This window comes from Arabidopsis thaliana (assembly GCF_000001735.4).
Source record: "Arabidopsis thaliana chromosome 1 sequence".
In the NCBI taxonomy this organism is placed as follows: domain Eukaryota; kingdom Viridiplantae; phylum Streptophyta; class Magnoliopsida; order Brassicales; family Brassicaceae; genus Arabidopsis; species Arabidopsis thaliana.
Window position 1 is genome coordinate 7588362 of NC_003070.9, and position 15872 is coordinate 7604233.

General features: G+C 38.7%; 3 protein-coding genes across 6 annotated transcripts; 1 reads left to right on the plus strand and 2 right to left on the minus strand.

The window, feature by feature from the left end:
* Positions 1-52: 52 nt before the first annotated feature.
* NADK2 (NAD kinase 2) lies at positions 53-4529 on the plus strand. 2 transcript variants are annotated; one of them, NM_001198128.1, is made up of 8 exons: positions 53-595; positions 809-2665; positions 2739-2902; positions 2992-3133; positions 3233-3457; positions 3606-3680; positions 3826-3927; positions 4105-4470. In NM_001198128.1, exons 1-8 carry the CDS (start codon positions 365-367, stop codon positions 4306-4308), a joined length of 3000 nt encoding a protein of 999 aa, NP_001185057.1. In that variant the 5' UTR covers positions 53-364; the 3' UTR covers positions 4309-4470. The 2 variants fall into 2 exon arrangements, with proteins under 2 accessions (NP_001185057.1, NP_564145.1); NM_102013.5 differs by having other exon boundaries at positions 228-595; positions 2781-2902; positions 4105-4529.
* On the minus strand, positions 4303-15868 carry SECA2 (Preprotein translocase SecA family protein). Of its 3 annotated transcripts, NM_001198129.1 has the most exons (36): positions 14192-15868; positions 14025-14080; positions 13622-13894; positions 13304-13540; positions 13089-13208; positions 12825-12953; positions 11657-11803; positions 11511-11580; positions 11304-11368; positions 11072-11192; positions 10804-10895; positions 10647-10712; positions 10495-10559; positions 10344-10431; positions 10106-10171; positions 9887-10002; positions 9340-9430; positions 9099-9182; positions 8922-9014; positions 8715-8810; positions 8526-8611; positions 8154-8232; positions 7951-8064; positions 7673-7768; positions 7477-7540; positions 7077-7366; positions 6694-6749; positions 6396-6513; positions 6205-6285; positions 5788-5867; positions 5627-5681; positions 5450-5519; positions 5156-5345; positions 4933-5056; positions 4778-4852; positions 4493-4694 (listed from the first exon to the last, which is right to left on the minus strand). In NM_001198129.1, the coding sequence occupies exons 1-36, from the start codon at positions 15789-15791 to the stop codon at positions 4530-4532; spliced, it is 5418 nt and encodes a 1805-aa protein (NP_001185058.1). In that variant the 5' UTR covers positions 15792-15868; the 3' UTR covers positions 4493-4529. The 3 variants fall into 3 exon arrangements, with proteins under 3 accessions (NP_173584.5, NP_001185058.1, NP_001185059.1); NM_102014.6 differs by lacking the exons at positions 12825-12953; positions 13089-13208; positions 13304-13540; ... (1 more) ...; positions 14025-14080; positions 14192-15868 and adding an exon at positions 12044-12340 and having other exon boundaries at positions 4303-4694; positions 5156-5324; positions 11669-11803; NM_001198130.1 differs by lacking the exons at positions 12825-12953; positions 13089-13208; positions 13304-13540; ... (1 more) ...; positions 14025-14080; positions 14192-15868 and adding an exon at positions 12044-12278 and having other exon boundaries at positions 11669-11803.
* On the minus strand, positions 12444-15854 carry AT1G21651 (zinc ion binding protein). Its single transcript, NM_001123853.1, has 7 exons — positions 14192-15854; positions 14025-14080; positions 13622-13894; positions 13304-13540; positions 13089-13208; positions 12825-12953; positions 12444-12720 (listed from the first exon to the last, which is right to left on the minus strand). Exons 1-7 carry the CDS (start codon positions 15789-15791, stop codon positions 12700-12702), a joined length of 2436 nt encoding a protein of 811 aa, NP_001117325.1. The 5' UTR covers positions 15792-15854; the 3' UTR covers positions 12444-12699.
* Positions 15869-15872: the final 4 nt, after the last annotated feature.

The following is a 15872-nucleotide window of genomic DNA, read 5'->3' on the forward strand; positions in this document are numbered from 1 at the left end:
GATAAAATTAGTGATTTACTGTATATAAATAATTTTCCACAGTAATATAGTAAAAACGAAGAAATGGATGAACAAATGAAATACGAGAAATTGAAAGAAAGAAAAAAAATCATTTTCCTTATCTTTTTATGGTCATAAGAAGAAGAGATGGAAAGTGAAAGGCGCGTGGAGTGCACGCGCAGCTCAAGTGTCAATCCAGTCACAATCAAATGGAAGAAGCACAAGTTTTAATTCAACCTCTTCGGCAATGAAGAAGAGGACGAATCCACGAGGTCCACCAAATTCCTGCAAACTTCCAAAACACCATCTCAAATATCCACATTCTCCGCCATTACCCTGAACCGTTTCTCGAGTTGTTTCTCTCATGTTCCTATGCTTTTGCCCTTGCCACGTACCTATCATGAGTCGCCTTTCTCCGGCCACCGGAATCTCTTCCCGCCTCCGCTTCTCCATTGGTTTGAGTTCCGATGGACGATTAATTCCCTTCGGATTCCGGTTTCGGAGAAACGATGTCCCGTTTAAACGCCGCTTGAGATTTGTGATCAGAGCGCAGCTCTCTGAAGCTTTTTCTCCCGATTTAGGTTTGGATTCTCAGGTTACTTACTTACTTCTCTCGACTTCCTTGCTTGTTTTCATTCACTTTGTTCGATCAATCTAAACTTAGAGAGACAGAGTTTGCGAAGCTGAATTTAATTGTTCTTAGGATCTTTAGATTATCGAATCGTTTCATGATTTTTAAGCGAAACTTTTGCTGATCAGAGTTGCTTATTTAGTATTTCGACTGACTTCATACACTTTGATATTGAAGGCTGTGAAATCCCGCGATACATCAAACTTGCCTTGGATTGGTCCAGTTCCAGGGGACATTGCTGAGGTTGAGGCGTATTGTAGAATTTTTAGATCAGCTGAGCGACTACATGGAGCGTTGATGGAGACACTATGCAACCCTGTGACTGGTGAATGTCGAGTACCGTATGATTTCTCACCGGAGGAAAAACCATTGTTGGAGGACAAAATAGTATCAGTGCTTGGTTGTATATTATCTCTTTTAAACAAAGGAAGGAAAGAAATTCTCTCTGGGAGGTCATCTTCTATGAATTCATTTAATTTGGATGATGTTGGGGTTGCAGAGGAGTCGCTTCCACCACTTGCTGTTTTCAGGGGTGAAATGAAACGGTGTTGTGAAAGCTTACACATTGCTCTTGAGAATTATCTGACGCCGGATGATGAGAGAAGTGGAATTGTTTGGAGGAAATTACAGAAGCTTAAAAATGTCTGCTACGACGCTGGTTTTCCACGCAGTGATAACTATCCTTGTCAAACACTTTTTGCGAATTGGGACCCTATTTACTCGTCAAATACGAAAGAGGATATTGATTCCTACGAGTCTGAGATTGCATTTTGGAGGGGAGGACAGGTAACCCAAGAAGGATTGAAGTGGTTGATAGAAAACGGATTTAAAACAATTGTTGACCTGAGAGCTGAAATCGTTAAGGATACATTCTACCAGACGGCACTTGATGATGCAATTTCCCTTGGGAAAATTACAGTGGTGCAAATTCCAATTGATGTCAGGATGGCTCCTAAAGCTGAGCAGGTCGAGCTGTTTGCTTCTATTGTATCAGATAGCAGCAAAAGACCGATATATGTTCACAGTAAAGAAGGTGTTTGGAGAACTTCTGCGATGGTTTCTAGGTGGAAGCAGTACATGACACGACCGATCACGAAAGAAATTCCAGTTTCAGAAGAGTCAAAGCGTCGGGAGGTTTCTGAAACTAAGCTTGGATCAAATGCTGTAGTATCTGGTAAGGGTGTACCTGATGAGCAGACTGATAAAGTCTCTGAAATCAATGAGGTTGATAGTAGATCTGCTTCAAGCCAGAGCAAGGAATCTGGAAGGTTTGAGGGAGATACATCTGCATCAGAATTTAATATGGTGAGCGATCCTCTTAAATCTCAAGTTCCACCAGGCAATATTTTTTCAAGAAAAGAAATGTCTAAATTCCTGAAGAGCAAAAGTATTGCTCCTGCTGGTTATCTTACTAATCCGTCCAAAATATTGGGAACAGTGCCAACTCCACAATTTTCATATACTGGTGTGACAAACGGAAATCAGATTGTTGATAAAGATTCGATAAGAAGACTTGCGGAGACAGGAAACTCCAATGGGACCCTTCTACCTACAAGTTCTCAAAGTTTAGATTTTGGCAACGGGAAGTTTTCAAATGGAAATGTGCATGCGTCTGATAACACCAACAAAAGTATATCGGACAACAGGGGAAATGGCTTCTCTGCAGCCCCTATTGCTGTGCCTCCTAGTGATAACTTAAGTCGCGCTGTAGGATCCCATTCGGTTCGAGAGTCTCAGACTCAGAGAAATAATAGTGGTTCCTCCTCGGATTCCAGTGATGATGAAGCTGGAGCTATTGAGGGAAATATGTGTGCTTCTGCCACTGGTGTAGTAAGGGTGCAGTCGAGAAAGAAAGCAGAGATGTTCTTAGTCCGAACTGATGGAGTGTCTTGTACAAGGGAAAAGGTGACAGAATCCTCTCTGGCCTTCACACATCCAAGTACTCAACAGCAGATGCTTCTTTGGAAAACTACCCCAAAAACTGTCTTACTGCTGAAGAAGCTCGGGCAAGAACTGATGGAGGAAGCTAAAGAGGTAAACGCGTTGCTTTTTAAGTCTAAAAGATTCTATTTTCTTTGTTCCACATTTGAGGTTGCCTGCAATTTAGGAAGTCCATGAAAAGTTGTTGGTCTTTCAAATTTGTTTCCAGGCTGCCTCTTTCTTGTATCACCAAGAGAATATGAATGTTCTGGTTGAACCTGAGGTGCATGATGTATTTGCCAGGATTCCAGGGTTTGGCTTTGTCCAGACCTTCTACATTCAGGACACGAGGTACAAATATAAGTTAAGTGAACATCTGCTCGACCAATCATCAACGGCTCAATTATGATTGACTTTGTTTTGCTTTGTTTGAATATCAGCGATCTCCATGAAAGGGTTGATTTTGTGGCATGCTTAGGGGGGGATGGGGTGATATTACATGCATCAAACTTGTTCAAAGGAGCCGTCCCTCCCGTTGTTTCATTTAATCTGGGGTCTCTTGGATTTCTCACTTCACATCCAGTAAGCCTTTTGACATGTTCTATCTCTTAACTATGTCTTCGTATTCTTTTCCTTTCGACTGCCTTCTTATTTTTATTTTTCTATTAATTCCATTTGTAGTTTGAGGACTTCAGGCAAGACCTCAAACGAGTCATCCATGGGAATAACACGCTAGATGGGGTTTATATAACTCTTCGAATGCGTCTTCGTTGCGAAATCTATCGTAAAGGCAAAGCAATGCCTGGTAAAGTGTTTGATGTTCTGAACGAGATTGTTGTTGATCGAGGATCCAACCCATACCTTTCTAAGATCGAATGTTATGAGCACGACCGTCTTATCACGAAGGTTTGTACTCACAAGTTTATTCCCTTACCAGAGATTCAAAAATTGCTACTTCTTTAAACAAACGAGAACATCTAAGAGCTTGTTATAAAACTTCTCCTGCATGGATACAATTTTACTGCTTGTGTGTTGACGAATAATGCTATTATAGGTACAAGGCGATGGAGTTATAGTAGCCACTCCTACAGGAAGTACTGCTTATTCTACAGCAGCAGGAGGTTCCATGGTAAGTACTGCTTACTTTCAACTCTGCATCGCATACCAAATATGAACCTCATTTCCATCTCTGAGAACTATCATGCCGTAATTTTAGTGACCGTGAGTCCCCGAACCTTTTCTATATGACATTTATAAAAATCCGAAAATTGCAGGTGCATCCAAACGTTCCTTGCATGCTGTTCACTCCAATCTGCCCACATTCCCTGTCGTTCAGACCAGTTATACTTCCAGATTCTGCAAAACTCGAGTTAAAGGTAAAGACTTTAAATACATCCGCAACTCAGTACTTTTAACCTGTAGAACCACACTCTTTTCCTGTAAGTAGTAAAAACCACCCAAGAAGAGCTCTAAGCTCATGAGTAGAGGACTACATGATGGTTTCAGTGTTAAGCTGTTTGAAATGCTGACTAATTCTCTTTAAACAAAAACAGATTCCAGATGATGCTCGAAGCAATGCATGGGTTTCGTTTGATGGAAAGAGAAGACAACAACTTTCAAGGGGAGATTCGGTGAGAATATACATGAGCCAACATCCACTCCCAACTGTCAACAAATCTGATCAAACCGGTGATTGGTTTAGAAGCTTAATCCGTTGCTTAAACTGGAACGAGCGTCTTGATCAAAAGGCTCTCTGATGATTGATTGGTTCATTTTAGTAAAAAGCATCAACAAATACATAAACATAGGGTCACAGGTCTGTTTGTAGTATCCAGCCCTCCCTCTTTACTGTACAGATTCATAATCTCTATAATTCACTACAAAGGGAAACCATTACTGAAGAAAATATTCATCTTTTTCTTCCTTTTATCAGTTTTTCCCCTCAGGTAATAAAATTGATTACAGTGTGTATACAATCTTATGATATGAATAGTTCTTGGGATTCCATCGGGGATGACCAGTACTGCAAGATTGATTCTACGGTTAGCCTTCTAGTTGCGCTAAGCATTGAGATGAAAAACCGACATCCATCGATTTTATATTCTTCTAGAGGGTTTCTATGCGCAAAACTTCTGACATTCACCTATTGTTGACATTGAGGTTTAACATCACTATCAGATAGGCATAACGCCGGAATAAACAACAGATAATGAGCACTGTGCTTACCGCTGAGCTTAGTTTATTCATGTTCACAAGATGATCTCTCCAGTAGCAATCCAACGTCTTTAAAAGAACTGCTCTCTATTTCCAAGAAAGTAAAATCGATCAGATATTGTAGTGTCAATCATATGTATACACGCAGAGAAAAAACAAACATGTACCTCTATTTCTTTTATGTATCCATCATCAAAGCCAGATTCTTGAACAACATTTAAGTATGAAGCAATCAGATAATCACCTAGGAACTTCCGGAGAAGATTAATCAATGTTCGGTAACTCCCACTCCTACAGACGATATTCTTAAAGAGTAAAGCTCAAGGTCTTTCTCAATGGGACGCACGTCCAGTCAGCATATACAAAGATTCTATTAACTTTAGTACTCACCCCGTCAAATTATCGGAGCAGATATCAAGCCAACGTCTTAGTGAAGAATTCTTCCTGCGAATTCCTCTGAAAGCGTTTGGAGGTTTTGGCAGGTGCGGAAGGGACAAGTCTTCCATTTCTATTGAACTTCCCTCATGCAGGTTTTCAAGGGACTGTAACATGGTCTCTTCTGTGATCCCAGAAAATGACTCTGACAGTGCTTGTTGTTAGATTCATGTGAGAAGAGAGGTGTTGTGTCCTCACAAAGCAAGATATTGTTACTATCATAAATGGAAAACAAAGAAAGAAGCTTACCATCCAGTAGGTTTCCCGAAATAGCCATGAACTCTTTCAATAACTTGGCCAAGCTCCAGTATCTTGGATGCTACAACAAGAAATAAGATATTGGAAAATGAACATAACAGCAAAACCTGAAAATATTTGTTTTAGAGAATGGAGCATCGTGAAGATCTACTTGACAGATTTCTTTACCTTCTGCGGATTAGAATTCCCAACAACGATTTCATCTACAACAGCTTGCATGTACCTAGGAAATAATTGTGTGTTAAATTCATATTCAATAGTCAGCGGTTGAAGTACCATGGCTTCTTTCACATGGGCATAACAAATGCTACTACAAGCGTAGGGCTTACTGGAATATATGCTGAGAGCAACTTTCGTTTTCACCCGTCAACAGCAGTTGCCTTAAGTCATAGACATGCTTCCTTTGAACCTAGAGAAGAAAAATAAGAAAATGGTCAAGTACAAACTTAACTTGAATTAGTCATAATGGTGTATCCCAAAAACATTATAAACTTCTACTCAGACTATGCCATACATATAATATTTACTACAAATAATACAAACTTAAATTAGTCACCCGACAGCATCGTTTGGGAGTTGATACATAAGTGTGCTACAAAATAAATAGAAAACAGCTGTAGTCTTTCAAACTTATAATCATGATAATAGATATCTATTTCCATTGTTGCCCAAAAAAAAAAAAGAAGATATATATTTCCATATGGTCGAGATGCATATCCAATAAAAGTAGTTGGAAAAGCTGGTACCTCTAGCACTTCGTCAAACTCGACCAGGCTTTTTCTTATGCCAAAGAAGTATTTCTCTGCGTTGATCTGGAGAGCTAGAAGCTACAAAACCCAGTGAGATAAACCAGATAATCAGAAATAAGCCATTTTTTGAAGAAAAAGCAATGGTGGAACCACAGAGAAATTAAAATTTAAAACAATGAATTACTTACCTGTTTTACTATTGTGTCACCTTCAATTGGTAAGTCTTCATCGTTTGTAATCTTTGATATAAGTCTCACAGCCCACTCAGTATCAAAATTAAACTTCTGAAACATCTCATCTTGCAAGCTGTAAGCAAACCAACAGTAATAGAAATCATGTCGCAGAGCAAAGGCAGGTATTATTCCCTAACATATTCAGATTGGTGCAAAGTTAATATATCAAAGCAGTAAAGAATCTTTTACGTAAGTAACTTCGCTAATACAGAGAGTTTCTCTGGTTCAGGAGAATAATAGATGTGGTGATTACCTTATCATAAACCGCGTGGATCCAGGATCTCCTTGCCTTCCAGCTCTGCCACGAAGCTATAAGAAATAATATGGAGGCAGAAACTTAGATAATTATCTATCTAGTCATTTGATTCCATCAAACAGGATAAAATTAATAATATTGATAATTCGAGAGAACAAATTAGCATATTTCCCTCGGGGAAAAATATGAATGGTTATGTAGTTCTTCTCTCTTCATCATACTACCATTCTAGATAGTAGCCAAAATTTTAAAGGTCCGCAAATCAATATAATGTACTGGAAATTAAAGGTTTGGGGAAAGGGTTGGCTTAAGTATCTAAAACTAGCACATTAGATTAAAAAATGTAGCATCCAGGCAGAGAAGTAAAACCAATAGCTTACCTGGTTATCAATTCTCCGAGACTCATGCAATGAAGTCCCAATCACATGAAGGCCTCCAAGCCTCTTCACTTCAGACCCTTCATGCAGACAATGGGCCTCACAGTCCTTTAAGACGGACAGATAAGCCAGAGCAATAGCAGGGCCTAATGGGTACATCTCTGACTGCTCATTGATAAGATTCTGCAGTTCCATAGGATCCATGGTCTGGCTTTTCTCCAAAGATTCTGTGACCACGGACTTTGCTTTTTTCCTTGTCCAGCTCTTACTTTCACTTTTGCCAACATATTTTGCTGAGCCAATTAAATCCAACAAGGATATCAACTAAACTAAACATCAAACATGATCCGTAGAATATGTGCACAAGTTACTAAAAATGAGTGTTGAAAGTTGAGAGGCAAACCCATAAGAGAAGCTCTGGCTAGCAAAGCTAATGACGATGGTCCTACTTTTATTTTTGACAATACCTGAGATGATTTACAGAACAGTTCGATTATGCTACAATGGGATAAAAGAATAGAATAAATGATCTTCTGACCTTTATCCTTAAGAAGGCCTATGTAAAGAACTCAAGTTAAGAATTCTTTTGCAAGTAATACCTTCTGTGATAACTCATCATCGTCAATATTATCAGCCAAAACTTCACTCGTTAGATATGAAAGGATGCTATCTTCTATGATTTCCCTTGCAAGCATCTGAAAGATTAAGCCATAAACATAGCAGGTTATTGTTATGCAGGAACTCAATGTACAGATCACAAAAACAAAAAAAAAATACACAGCTAGATGCTCTCAGAAGTAGAGTTATACATCAAGGAGACAATCAACTGCAAGTCAGACAAACATCTGGTAAAGGATGAAAACGTTTGCCAATATACCTTCGGATTTCCTCCCAGAATAATGTCAGTACCCCTACCAGCCATATTTGTGGAAATGGTGATGGCATATTTTCTTCCTGCTTGGGCTATAAAATCAGCTTCCCTGGCAGCATACTGAATGAAGGAAAACACATAATATTAGAACTAGCTGAAAATAATGCTATGTTTCTTTTACTATGCAGAGAGACAAGTTTCAGATCCACCTTGGGTCGTGCATTCAGGACATTGTGAGGTATACCCCATTCTTTCAGCAGTTCTGATAAATATTCAGAATTCTCTACACTGCAAAATCGCTAACTTGTTAATAGTGGAGAAATAATGTAGTTTAAAAATAGAAATAAGTCTCCTATCTAGTCCTCCTTGATTCATTATTAGTTTATCCAACATACCAGCCAATAAAAAAATTCTACATGTATATATGTTTCTATTTCAAAAATATCTAAGAAAAGTGCGCCTGAATCTTTCTGCTATATATTCTGCTTTTAACTGACATCAGGACATTGGTATATATTTTGAAATCCTGAATACTTGCCAAAGTCTATGTGTGAAAATGTGATTTAATCAAATGGGGCTACCTTGTTGTTCCTACTAAAACAGGTCGACCTTGTCCAAACATATCTTCAACTTCTCGACGAACATGTTCCCATTTACCCCGAGCAGTCTAGCATACATCATACCAGAGGGATGAACAAGAAGGCACACTTAGTTTAAAATTTAGCCATGAAACTGATGCAAACAGAAATGTGTGTTTTTAGGATGCTTACCGCGAAAGCTTGTATTGGTAGATCGATTCGAATATTTGACAAATTTGTAGGAACTTCAATAACAGGTATCTGAAACATTTTCAAAAATTCTTTTTCCTGCAAGAAGGTGAAGAAACACGCTTATCTCAAACTGCCTTGTGTAATCATGAAGATGATATGTTTGAAACAGATTAGAAGGTGGGTCAAAATAAATCCCCATGTACATACTTCTGTTTTTGCTGTCCCAGTCATCCCGGAGAGCTTTGGATAGAGTTTAAAGAGCGACTGATAGGTGATTTGAGCCACAACAATTGAATCAGCCTAAGATCAAAGAGTTATTGTCATGAGCTTGAACTTTTTTGAGGCATAGCTTTATATTACAACTTATGAGTCTCGGTAACAGACCTGAATTTCTAGACCTTCTTTAGCCTCCACAGCCTGGTGAACTCCTTCAGACCATCTCCTTTTGTCTTCAACTCTTCCAGTCAACTGAAAAGATTTAAAATCCTTTAATTACTCAAATCCTCATACTTTTTAGAATAAACAAGATACAAATGAAACTACAATAATTACTTTGTTCCTCACGTCAATTTATGAAATGAAACAATTAATACAACTGAAGACAGGTCTACCTATACGGCTATACCTCATTGATTATAAGTGCTTTCCCATCTCTCACAATATATTGGACATCCCGCTTGTAAAATTCTTTAGCTTTCAAAGCATTCATAACAAACCTGCAATAATCATAATTTTCAGTAAACAGGGATAACAAAAAAAATTACACAGAAACTTTGCACCAAATTTGAGGAAAAAGACTACTATCTAAAAGAACATGATAGGATTATGAATATGAAAACAGATCAGGAAGCAGTTTCTTACTGAAATTATTGTAACGCATTAAAAGCGGATGCTCCTAAGACCTTCACAATTATTCTATGTAAAAAAATAATACCTACTGAAGCCACTATTCTTTATTCAACCATAAGCCTTTTATCAGCAACAACTTGTACAGTATTTTTACCCCATATCTTCACCAATAACTGCCGAACATATGCATTATTTTGTAACCATGACCACTATATCTAAAAAATCACCATTCAAAAGTTTTACTATAAAAAAAAAAACCCGCCAAAGTCTTACATCACGATATAAAAGCATCAAGTACATCAGTAATAGTAATAAGTGGATACCTTGCCCATGGATCATTTTCGTCCCATAAATCACCCGTCTCAAGAGCCATTTCAGCAAGAGATATGCCTTCTTCTGTGAGTTCCACTGAGTTTTCTTTCAGTTCAACTTTGTAATGCTATTAACAAGATAGTCAAATATCATTTTAGAAAAGTCAGTTCCTTACTTAAAAGAAAAAAGCTCGCAATAAAACAATAGACAAAGGAAAAGATAAAACTCACACTATCCTTTACGAGAAGTTCAGCCACTTTAGCAGCAACTGGATATCGTGCGGCATTTTCGTTAGCCTGTTAACAAATACAACAGAAAGGACTCCATCAATCGGTGAATTGTGTCCCAAAGTTATCGTTTATTTCTCTGATGCATCTACCGTTCTTAACCTTGTTCAAACTATAATTCAAATATCTGAATCCCCGGAGAACAATAACTTTCTAAGCTTATCGAAATGAACTGCATTACCTCACCACTAATTAGCAAAGGATTTCTGCCTTCATCAATGAGGACTGAGTCCACTTCATCAACTATTGCAAAGTGAAATGGTTTTGGCCTGTACGTCATAAACAGTCACTATTGAACAACACTAAGGAATGAATAGATTTATGGGATCTACCATCTCATAACAAGTTGTTCACGGTTTGAAGTAAGGTTATCTCGTAGATAATCAAATCCAAGCTCCTGAGGTATGCAAAAAGTGTTGGTGGGAGATGACAGATTAAAAAAAATTAATCCAAGTAGAAGAATCGATATGAATGATATACTTACCGAGTTATTGGTGTATGTTATATCACAGCTATAGTTGAATTTTCTCTCTTCAGCTTTCATCCCTCTCTGATTGTTGACTCAGGTTTATAAGGAATGTCACTAATGTTCTGCTTTAAAATCTAGAAGGTGAGATGCAATTAGCACCCATGTAACCTACCTGAATGAGACCAACTGAAAGGCCTAAGAAGCGGTGAACACGACCCATCCATTCAGCATCACGCTGTGCCAGGTAATCATTCACAGTAACCACTGGCAATAAAATATCAACACCAAAAAGTTTAGCTAGATGTTAAATGATATTTTCTTCATAGGTATATAATTGTCAATCAATATTGTGGGGAAATTTCCCATACATCTCACTGGCCTTCCTCAAAAAGACCAGCAATTTCAAGTCGTAAAGTGGTCAGAGAGCGCAGACAACATACCATGAACGCCCTCACCAGTTAATGCATTAAGATATGCAGCTAAGGTAGAAACTAGTGTTTTCCCTTCACCTGTCTTCATCTCCGCAATGGATCCATCATGAAGCACTCCTCCACCAATTATCTGATGGAACAAATGAAACATAAGTATACTTAACAACCTCTCTTCAAGATTATAGAAATGCACCCAAGAAATAGCATGGACTAAAACTTGAGGGTAAAGATATAGACAGACCTGCACGTCAAAATGACGCATTCCAATTGTTCTCTTTGCAGCTTCACGGACAACAGCAAATGCCTCTAGACAGGGGAAACACACACACACACACACACACACACACACACACGCACAAAAGTGAGAGAGTAAGCGCATAGACTATCAAAACAACGTACATTGTTAAAATAAAGGGTAACTAAATTCAAAGTAAGATATTGATCAAACCAGCTTGCATATCTGCTAGGGACTCCCCTCGTGCTAATCTTTCTCGAAATTCAGCAGTTTTAGCTTTCAGCTATGGACAAAAACAAACCAAAGTCAAAATACATTAAAGAAACATATCAATAAATAAAACGTCTCAAGCAGTGAACACTAAGTTTAACCTGTTCATCGGAAAGGCTTTGAATCTGTGGTTCAAGGGAATTGACAGATTCCACCAGACGGTAGTAGTCCCGGACAACCCAATAATTCATGCTCGTAAAATCTTGTACATTCCTCTTCAAACGACCCAAATTCCCCTGAAATATGAATGAAACTAAAGTAAATAAATAAAACATGAAAAGAAGTAAAATACCACTGAGAATGTTGAGAGATAAAATTCTCATCCCAGTCTCAGAAAAGCATCGCACAGAAAATCGTTAGTAGACAAAATATTCACAGGAAATAGAGACGAGACAAATGATCGAACAGTTGGTGTGCGCCAACGAACAGACAGAGTTATACGATTACATTACTAAGAGAGTTGACGCATATCATACCGTTAGGGAAGCTGAGACGACACAGCTTCTTCGAACAAGGTGACACCTCTTAATCGGCGTGACGGACCGATAGAACAAAAGACCAGATATTGGTTTTGTCCACGGAAACTTATTACTTCGAGATGTGAGACAAGGGGGAGCTGGATGGCAAATATTAGGGCTCACAAGATTAGAAACAGAACCCATTTTACAAAAAAAATTGCTTCGTTATAGTGACTTTCTCGTTGTTGAGGTCAAGTATCCATGGATGAGAACTGAGAAGCTCTCTGTCGTATTTTTCACTCAAATTGTTTTGCCTCCCTATACCGTTCGGTGGCGCTAAATTACTCAATTTGAAGGATCATCTTTTTATGAATATTTCACTTTTAAGTCCCTCGACATTTTAGACTTTCGCAGTATGTCACTACAACTTAAGAATTTATCTCTTCTTGTATTGATTTGATCTCAACGCATAAAGATGTTCTAAGAGAAATAAGAAAAATGCGAATCACGTATATATCATCAACAGATTGGTACGAAGGATTCATATTCACATATATTTACATTTAGATATTCACACAACATGTTTTGGCGAGAGTGGCATCTACGGAGGAACTTATGGAAGAAAGAATCTTCAAAAACAAGATGAGCAAAACTGGAGAGCACAATAGTTTTTGTTAGCGTCCAAAATAGTATACCTGTAAGAAATGGAGACAAAACTTCTCTTGTTACATGCCAAATTTAACAACAGAGGTAAATCATGAATGCAAAGAAAAAGACAGACAATTTGGACTATTATCACCTTAATGGTTTTATCTGCAAACCCTGCAAAGAGCTTGCCTTCCCAATATAACAAAGATGTGATTACTGATGAACCTGGGATTGAACCAACGTGAGCACAGTTTACTGATATCTCATCTCCTGACAATTCCTACAAACCGGTGTTCGGTAACAGATTATTAGGAGGAAAATCCGTCATCAAGTAATGGATAAAGTATTGATTTTCTTTTTACACTTCCGATAAAGATTATTCGTCACTAGCTTTGTCAAGAAACTAGTGGATTACCTGTACATTGATGGTTTTGTCCCAACCTCCAGTGAATAGCCATTTACCATTCACGGCAATGCTGAGGATTGCGCCATTCTGTATTTTCATTGACTTCATCAATGTATCATCCCTCCATATCTGGAAAAGGAATCAGAAGGGTTCAGGTTTAGAGACTGGCAATACGATTGAAATGAAGCACATCAAGTAAATTGTTTTTAAGGAAACATATAGACCTGTATATCTCCGTTTTGATAAGCTGCAACTAGAGTTTGATCGTCTGCAGCTAGAGACAGAATAGATCTTACAATACCTGGAGTCTCTTCCCCCAACACTGTCAACAAACTGTTGTCACTTAGACTCCACAAACGAACGGTTCCATCCCAACTTCCACTGTATAGTACTCCATTTACCACAACAAGCGTTGAGACTACAGATTTATGACCACTCATAGTGCAAAGCAGGCTTCCATCCTGGGAAAATAATCATCATCAGATAATATGAAGAAGAAAAAATCTTATCAGAATTACAGGTGTACAGGGAAATTAACTTACTTGCAGTGACCAAGCTTTGATAGTGTTATCTCCACTGCCAGTGTACACATGCCCATATTCTGAGTATGCCAATGCATGAATGCCAGTATATCGCCAGTCTTTTGGCTCATACCACTTTCTTAGCGGCTGTTCTTCCAGAGGAAAAGTAGTGCTCCATACAAAGATACCTCCTCCACCATCGCCACTAACACATACTGGTTCTGTTCCCTCGATGTGTATCAAGGCCATTACTTTATCCTGATGACCTTTAAATGTATGCACATGGGAGAAGTCCTGCATATAGCGTGTTTTGCATGACGATTTATATAGCTCGAATTAAGGACCTTACTATCAGAGAGCTGCTGAGAAGAACATAAACAAAAATCTATAAAGGACCTATCACTAACTTTATACGCATATGTACCTTCAGAGACCATATAAGGATAGTTCTATCATATGAAGAGCTGAAGAGAAACCCACCTATACAGAGAAAAGGAATATTGAGTACCTCATTGATCATCTATTCAACATACATTGTTATAAGATTTGTACAGTTTATAAGAAAGTACAAAATATAAGAAGAAGGTGTACCTCCAACGGCTAAACCTGTGACAGAGTCTTGGTGTCCCCGCATGTCTTTAGATCTCACCTTTCCTTCTGAGACTCTCCCCGGAAAATCTATGTCAACCTTACCCTCCTCTGCTTCATCGCCAATTTTCATTCCAGGCAACTCTTTGTCCACTTCTTTGGATTCCACTTCTACCAGGCGACATAATTCACTTTGAGCCAAACAGAACTGTTTCCTTTTCCCATAAATCGTCTTATGCAATCTACTCATAGAATTGAACCTAGGTTTCATGACCAGCTCCCTGATGCATTTCCATAGATCAGTCAAAACGGGACGTGCCTGAGGATCAAGACAGCAACATTGACGAAGAATTTCAACCATCGATTTAAACTTCCCTTGGAGTTCAGATTCCAAACTTAGTTTCTCCGTAATACCTGTGTATAGCACCAAGATATCCTCAATACCCTCTTCACAGCCTTTTCCATCCACACAATTCACACTTTCAATAAACTCCTCGGTACACCGTTTTCCAAGACGAAGCTTGAGGAGAAGAAAACACACTGGCCAAACATCAGAGTTATGTGAAACAAAAGATTTTGAGCTGGTATTTTTTATTAACATATTCTGTTCTTTCAAAAATTCAAACAACACCTCTGAGCTAATAAAAATCCCCTTCTGTTGTAACCCAACAAAAATCAAACCCATTTCCGAAGCACCAACTGGTTTTCTCAAAGAGCTAGTTTCTTCAGCGATAATTCGATACACATTCCTTCCAGTTTCAATCAACTCAATCAAATCAACATAAGCATTCTCATATTCGTCAAACTTCACACAAGAAACACTCAAACAGCCTGTGATCAACCCTTCCTTATGCAAATTAAGTAGTGCCTCACATATTTGCATACCAATTATTCCTAAACGTAAAGTCTCATCTTCGAGGCTATCAAACTCCTCCAACGAAAATCCAATGAGCTTTTCACCCACTAAATACAAAACACCATTCTTCAAATCACCCCACAAGCCAAAAACTTTAGAAACACCTCTCTGTTTAACAGAGATGATCGCATCAAGCTCATCTCTTTCCTCCTCTCGCATACCCCACAGACAACTCATCATCCTCTGGACATAACTATACTTGAGGACAGAATCACAATCACCATGCTCGAACGAAGCAACCCGTAAAAGACTCACCTTCGAATCATCCCTCAGACTTCCACATAAACGCGAAGATGAATCAAAATCACTACTTTCACTCTCCCTAATTTCCACGGAAACGGCGTCGTGCACTAGAATCCGATCCTTCCAAGTGGCGTAAAAGTCGTCGGACCATGATCGAGTGACAAATTCAACGACTTTTTCAAAATTCCGGCCAGGTTCCAGCTTAAGCTTCGAAATCGAAGGGAACAATCTGAGAAGATCAATGTTTTTGGGGAGAGCTGATGGTCCTTGAGGTGGAAACTTGACGAGAACGGTGCAAGCAGGACATCGGATTGTGTCCGGAAACTTCTTGGGTAGATTTGTTAAGCATTCTTCGCACGCCGTGTGTCCGCAGGCGAGTACGCGCGGGACAGTAGACTCGCCGTCGTAAGACTGTAGACACACCGGACACTCCGGTTCCTCCATCACCTCCGATGATTCGATGCGACGAACAACTGAGTTAATCCGACGACGTTTTAGACTTTAACTAAAACAACATTTAGTCCC

Bases quoted from the DNA above. Each gene is read 5' to 3' on its own strand.
- AT1G21651 (NM_001123853.1), bottom strand. From the start codon at position 15,791: ATGGAGGAACCGGAGTGTCCGGTGTGTCTACAGTCTTACGACGGCGAG. The intron at 14,081-14,191 runs GTACACCTTCTT...TTCTCTGTATAG, and splicing joins CACAGGTTTAGCCGTTGGAG to GTGGGTTTCTCTTCAGCTCT. The intron at 13,541-13,621 runs GTAAGTTAATTT...TTATTTTCCCAG, and splicing joins TCAAAGCTTGGTCACTGCAA to GATGGAAGCCTGCTTTGCAC.
- SECA2 (NM_001198129.1), bottom strand. From the start codon at position 15,791: ATGGAGGAACCGGAGTGTCCGGTGTGTCTACAGTCTTACGACGGCGAG. The intron at 13,541-13,621 runs GTAAGTTAATTT...TTATTTTCCCAG, and splicing joins TCAAAGCTTGGTCACTGCAA to GATGGAAGCCTGCTTTGCAC. The intron at 7,367-7,476 runs GTTTGCCTCTCA...TAATTGGCTCAG, and splicing joins AGCCAGAGCTTCTCTTATGG to CAAAATATGTTGGCAAAAGT.
- NADK2 (NM_001198128.1), top strand. From the start codon at position 365: ATGTTCCTATGCTTTTGCCCTTGCCACGTACCTATCATGAGTCGCCTT. The intron at 2,666-2,738 runs GTAAACGCGTTG...CCTGCAATTTAG, and splicing joins TGATGGAGGAAGCTAAAGAG to GAAGTCCATGAAAAGTTGTT. The intron at 3,681-3,825 runs GTAAGTACTGCT...CGAAAATTGCAG, and splicing joins CAGCAGCAGGAGGTTCCATG to GTGCATCCAAACGTTCCTTG.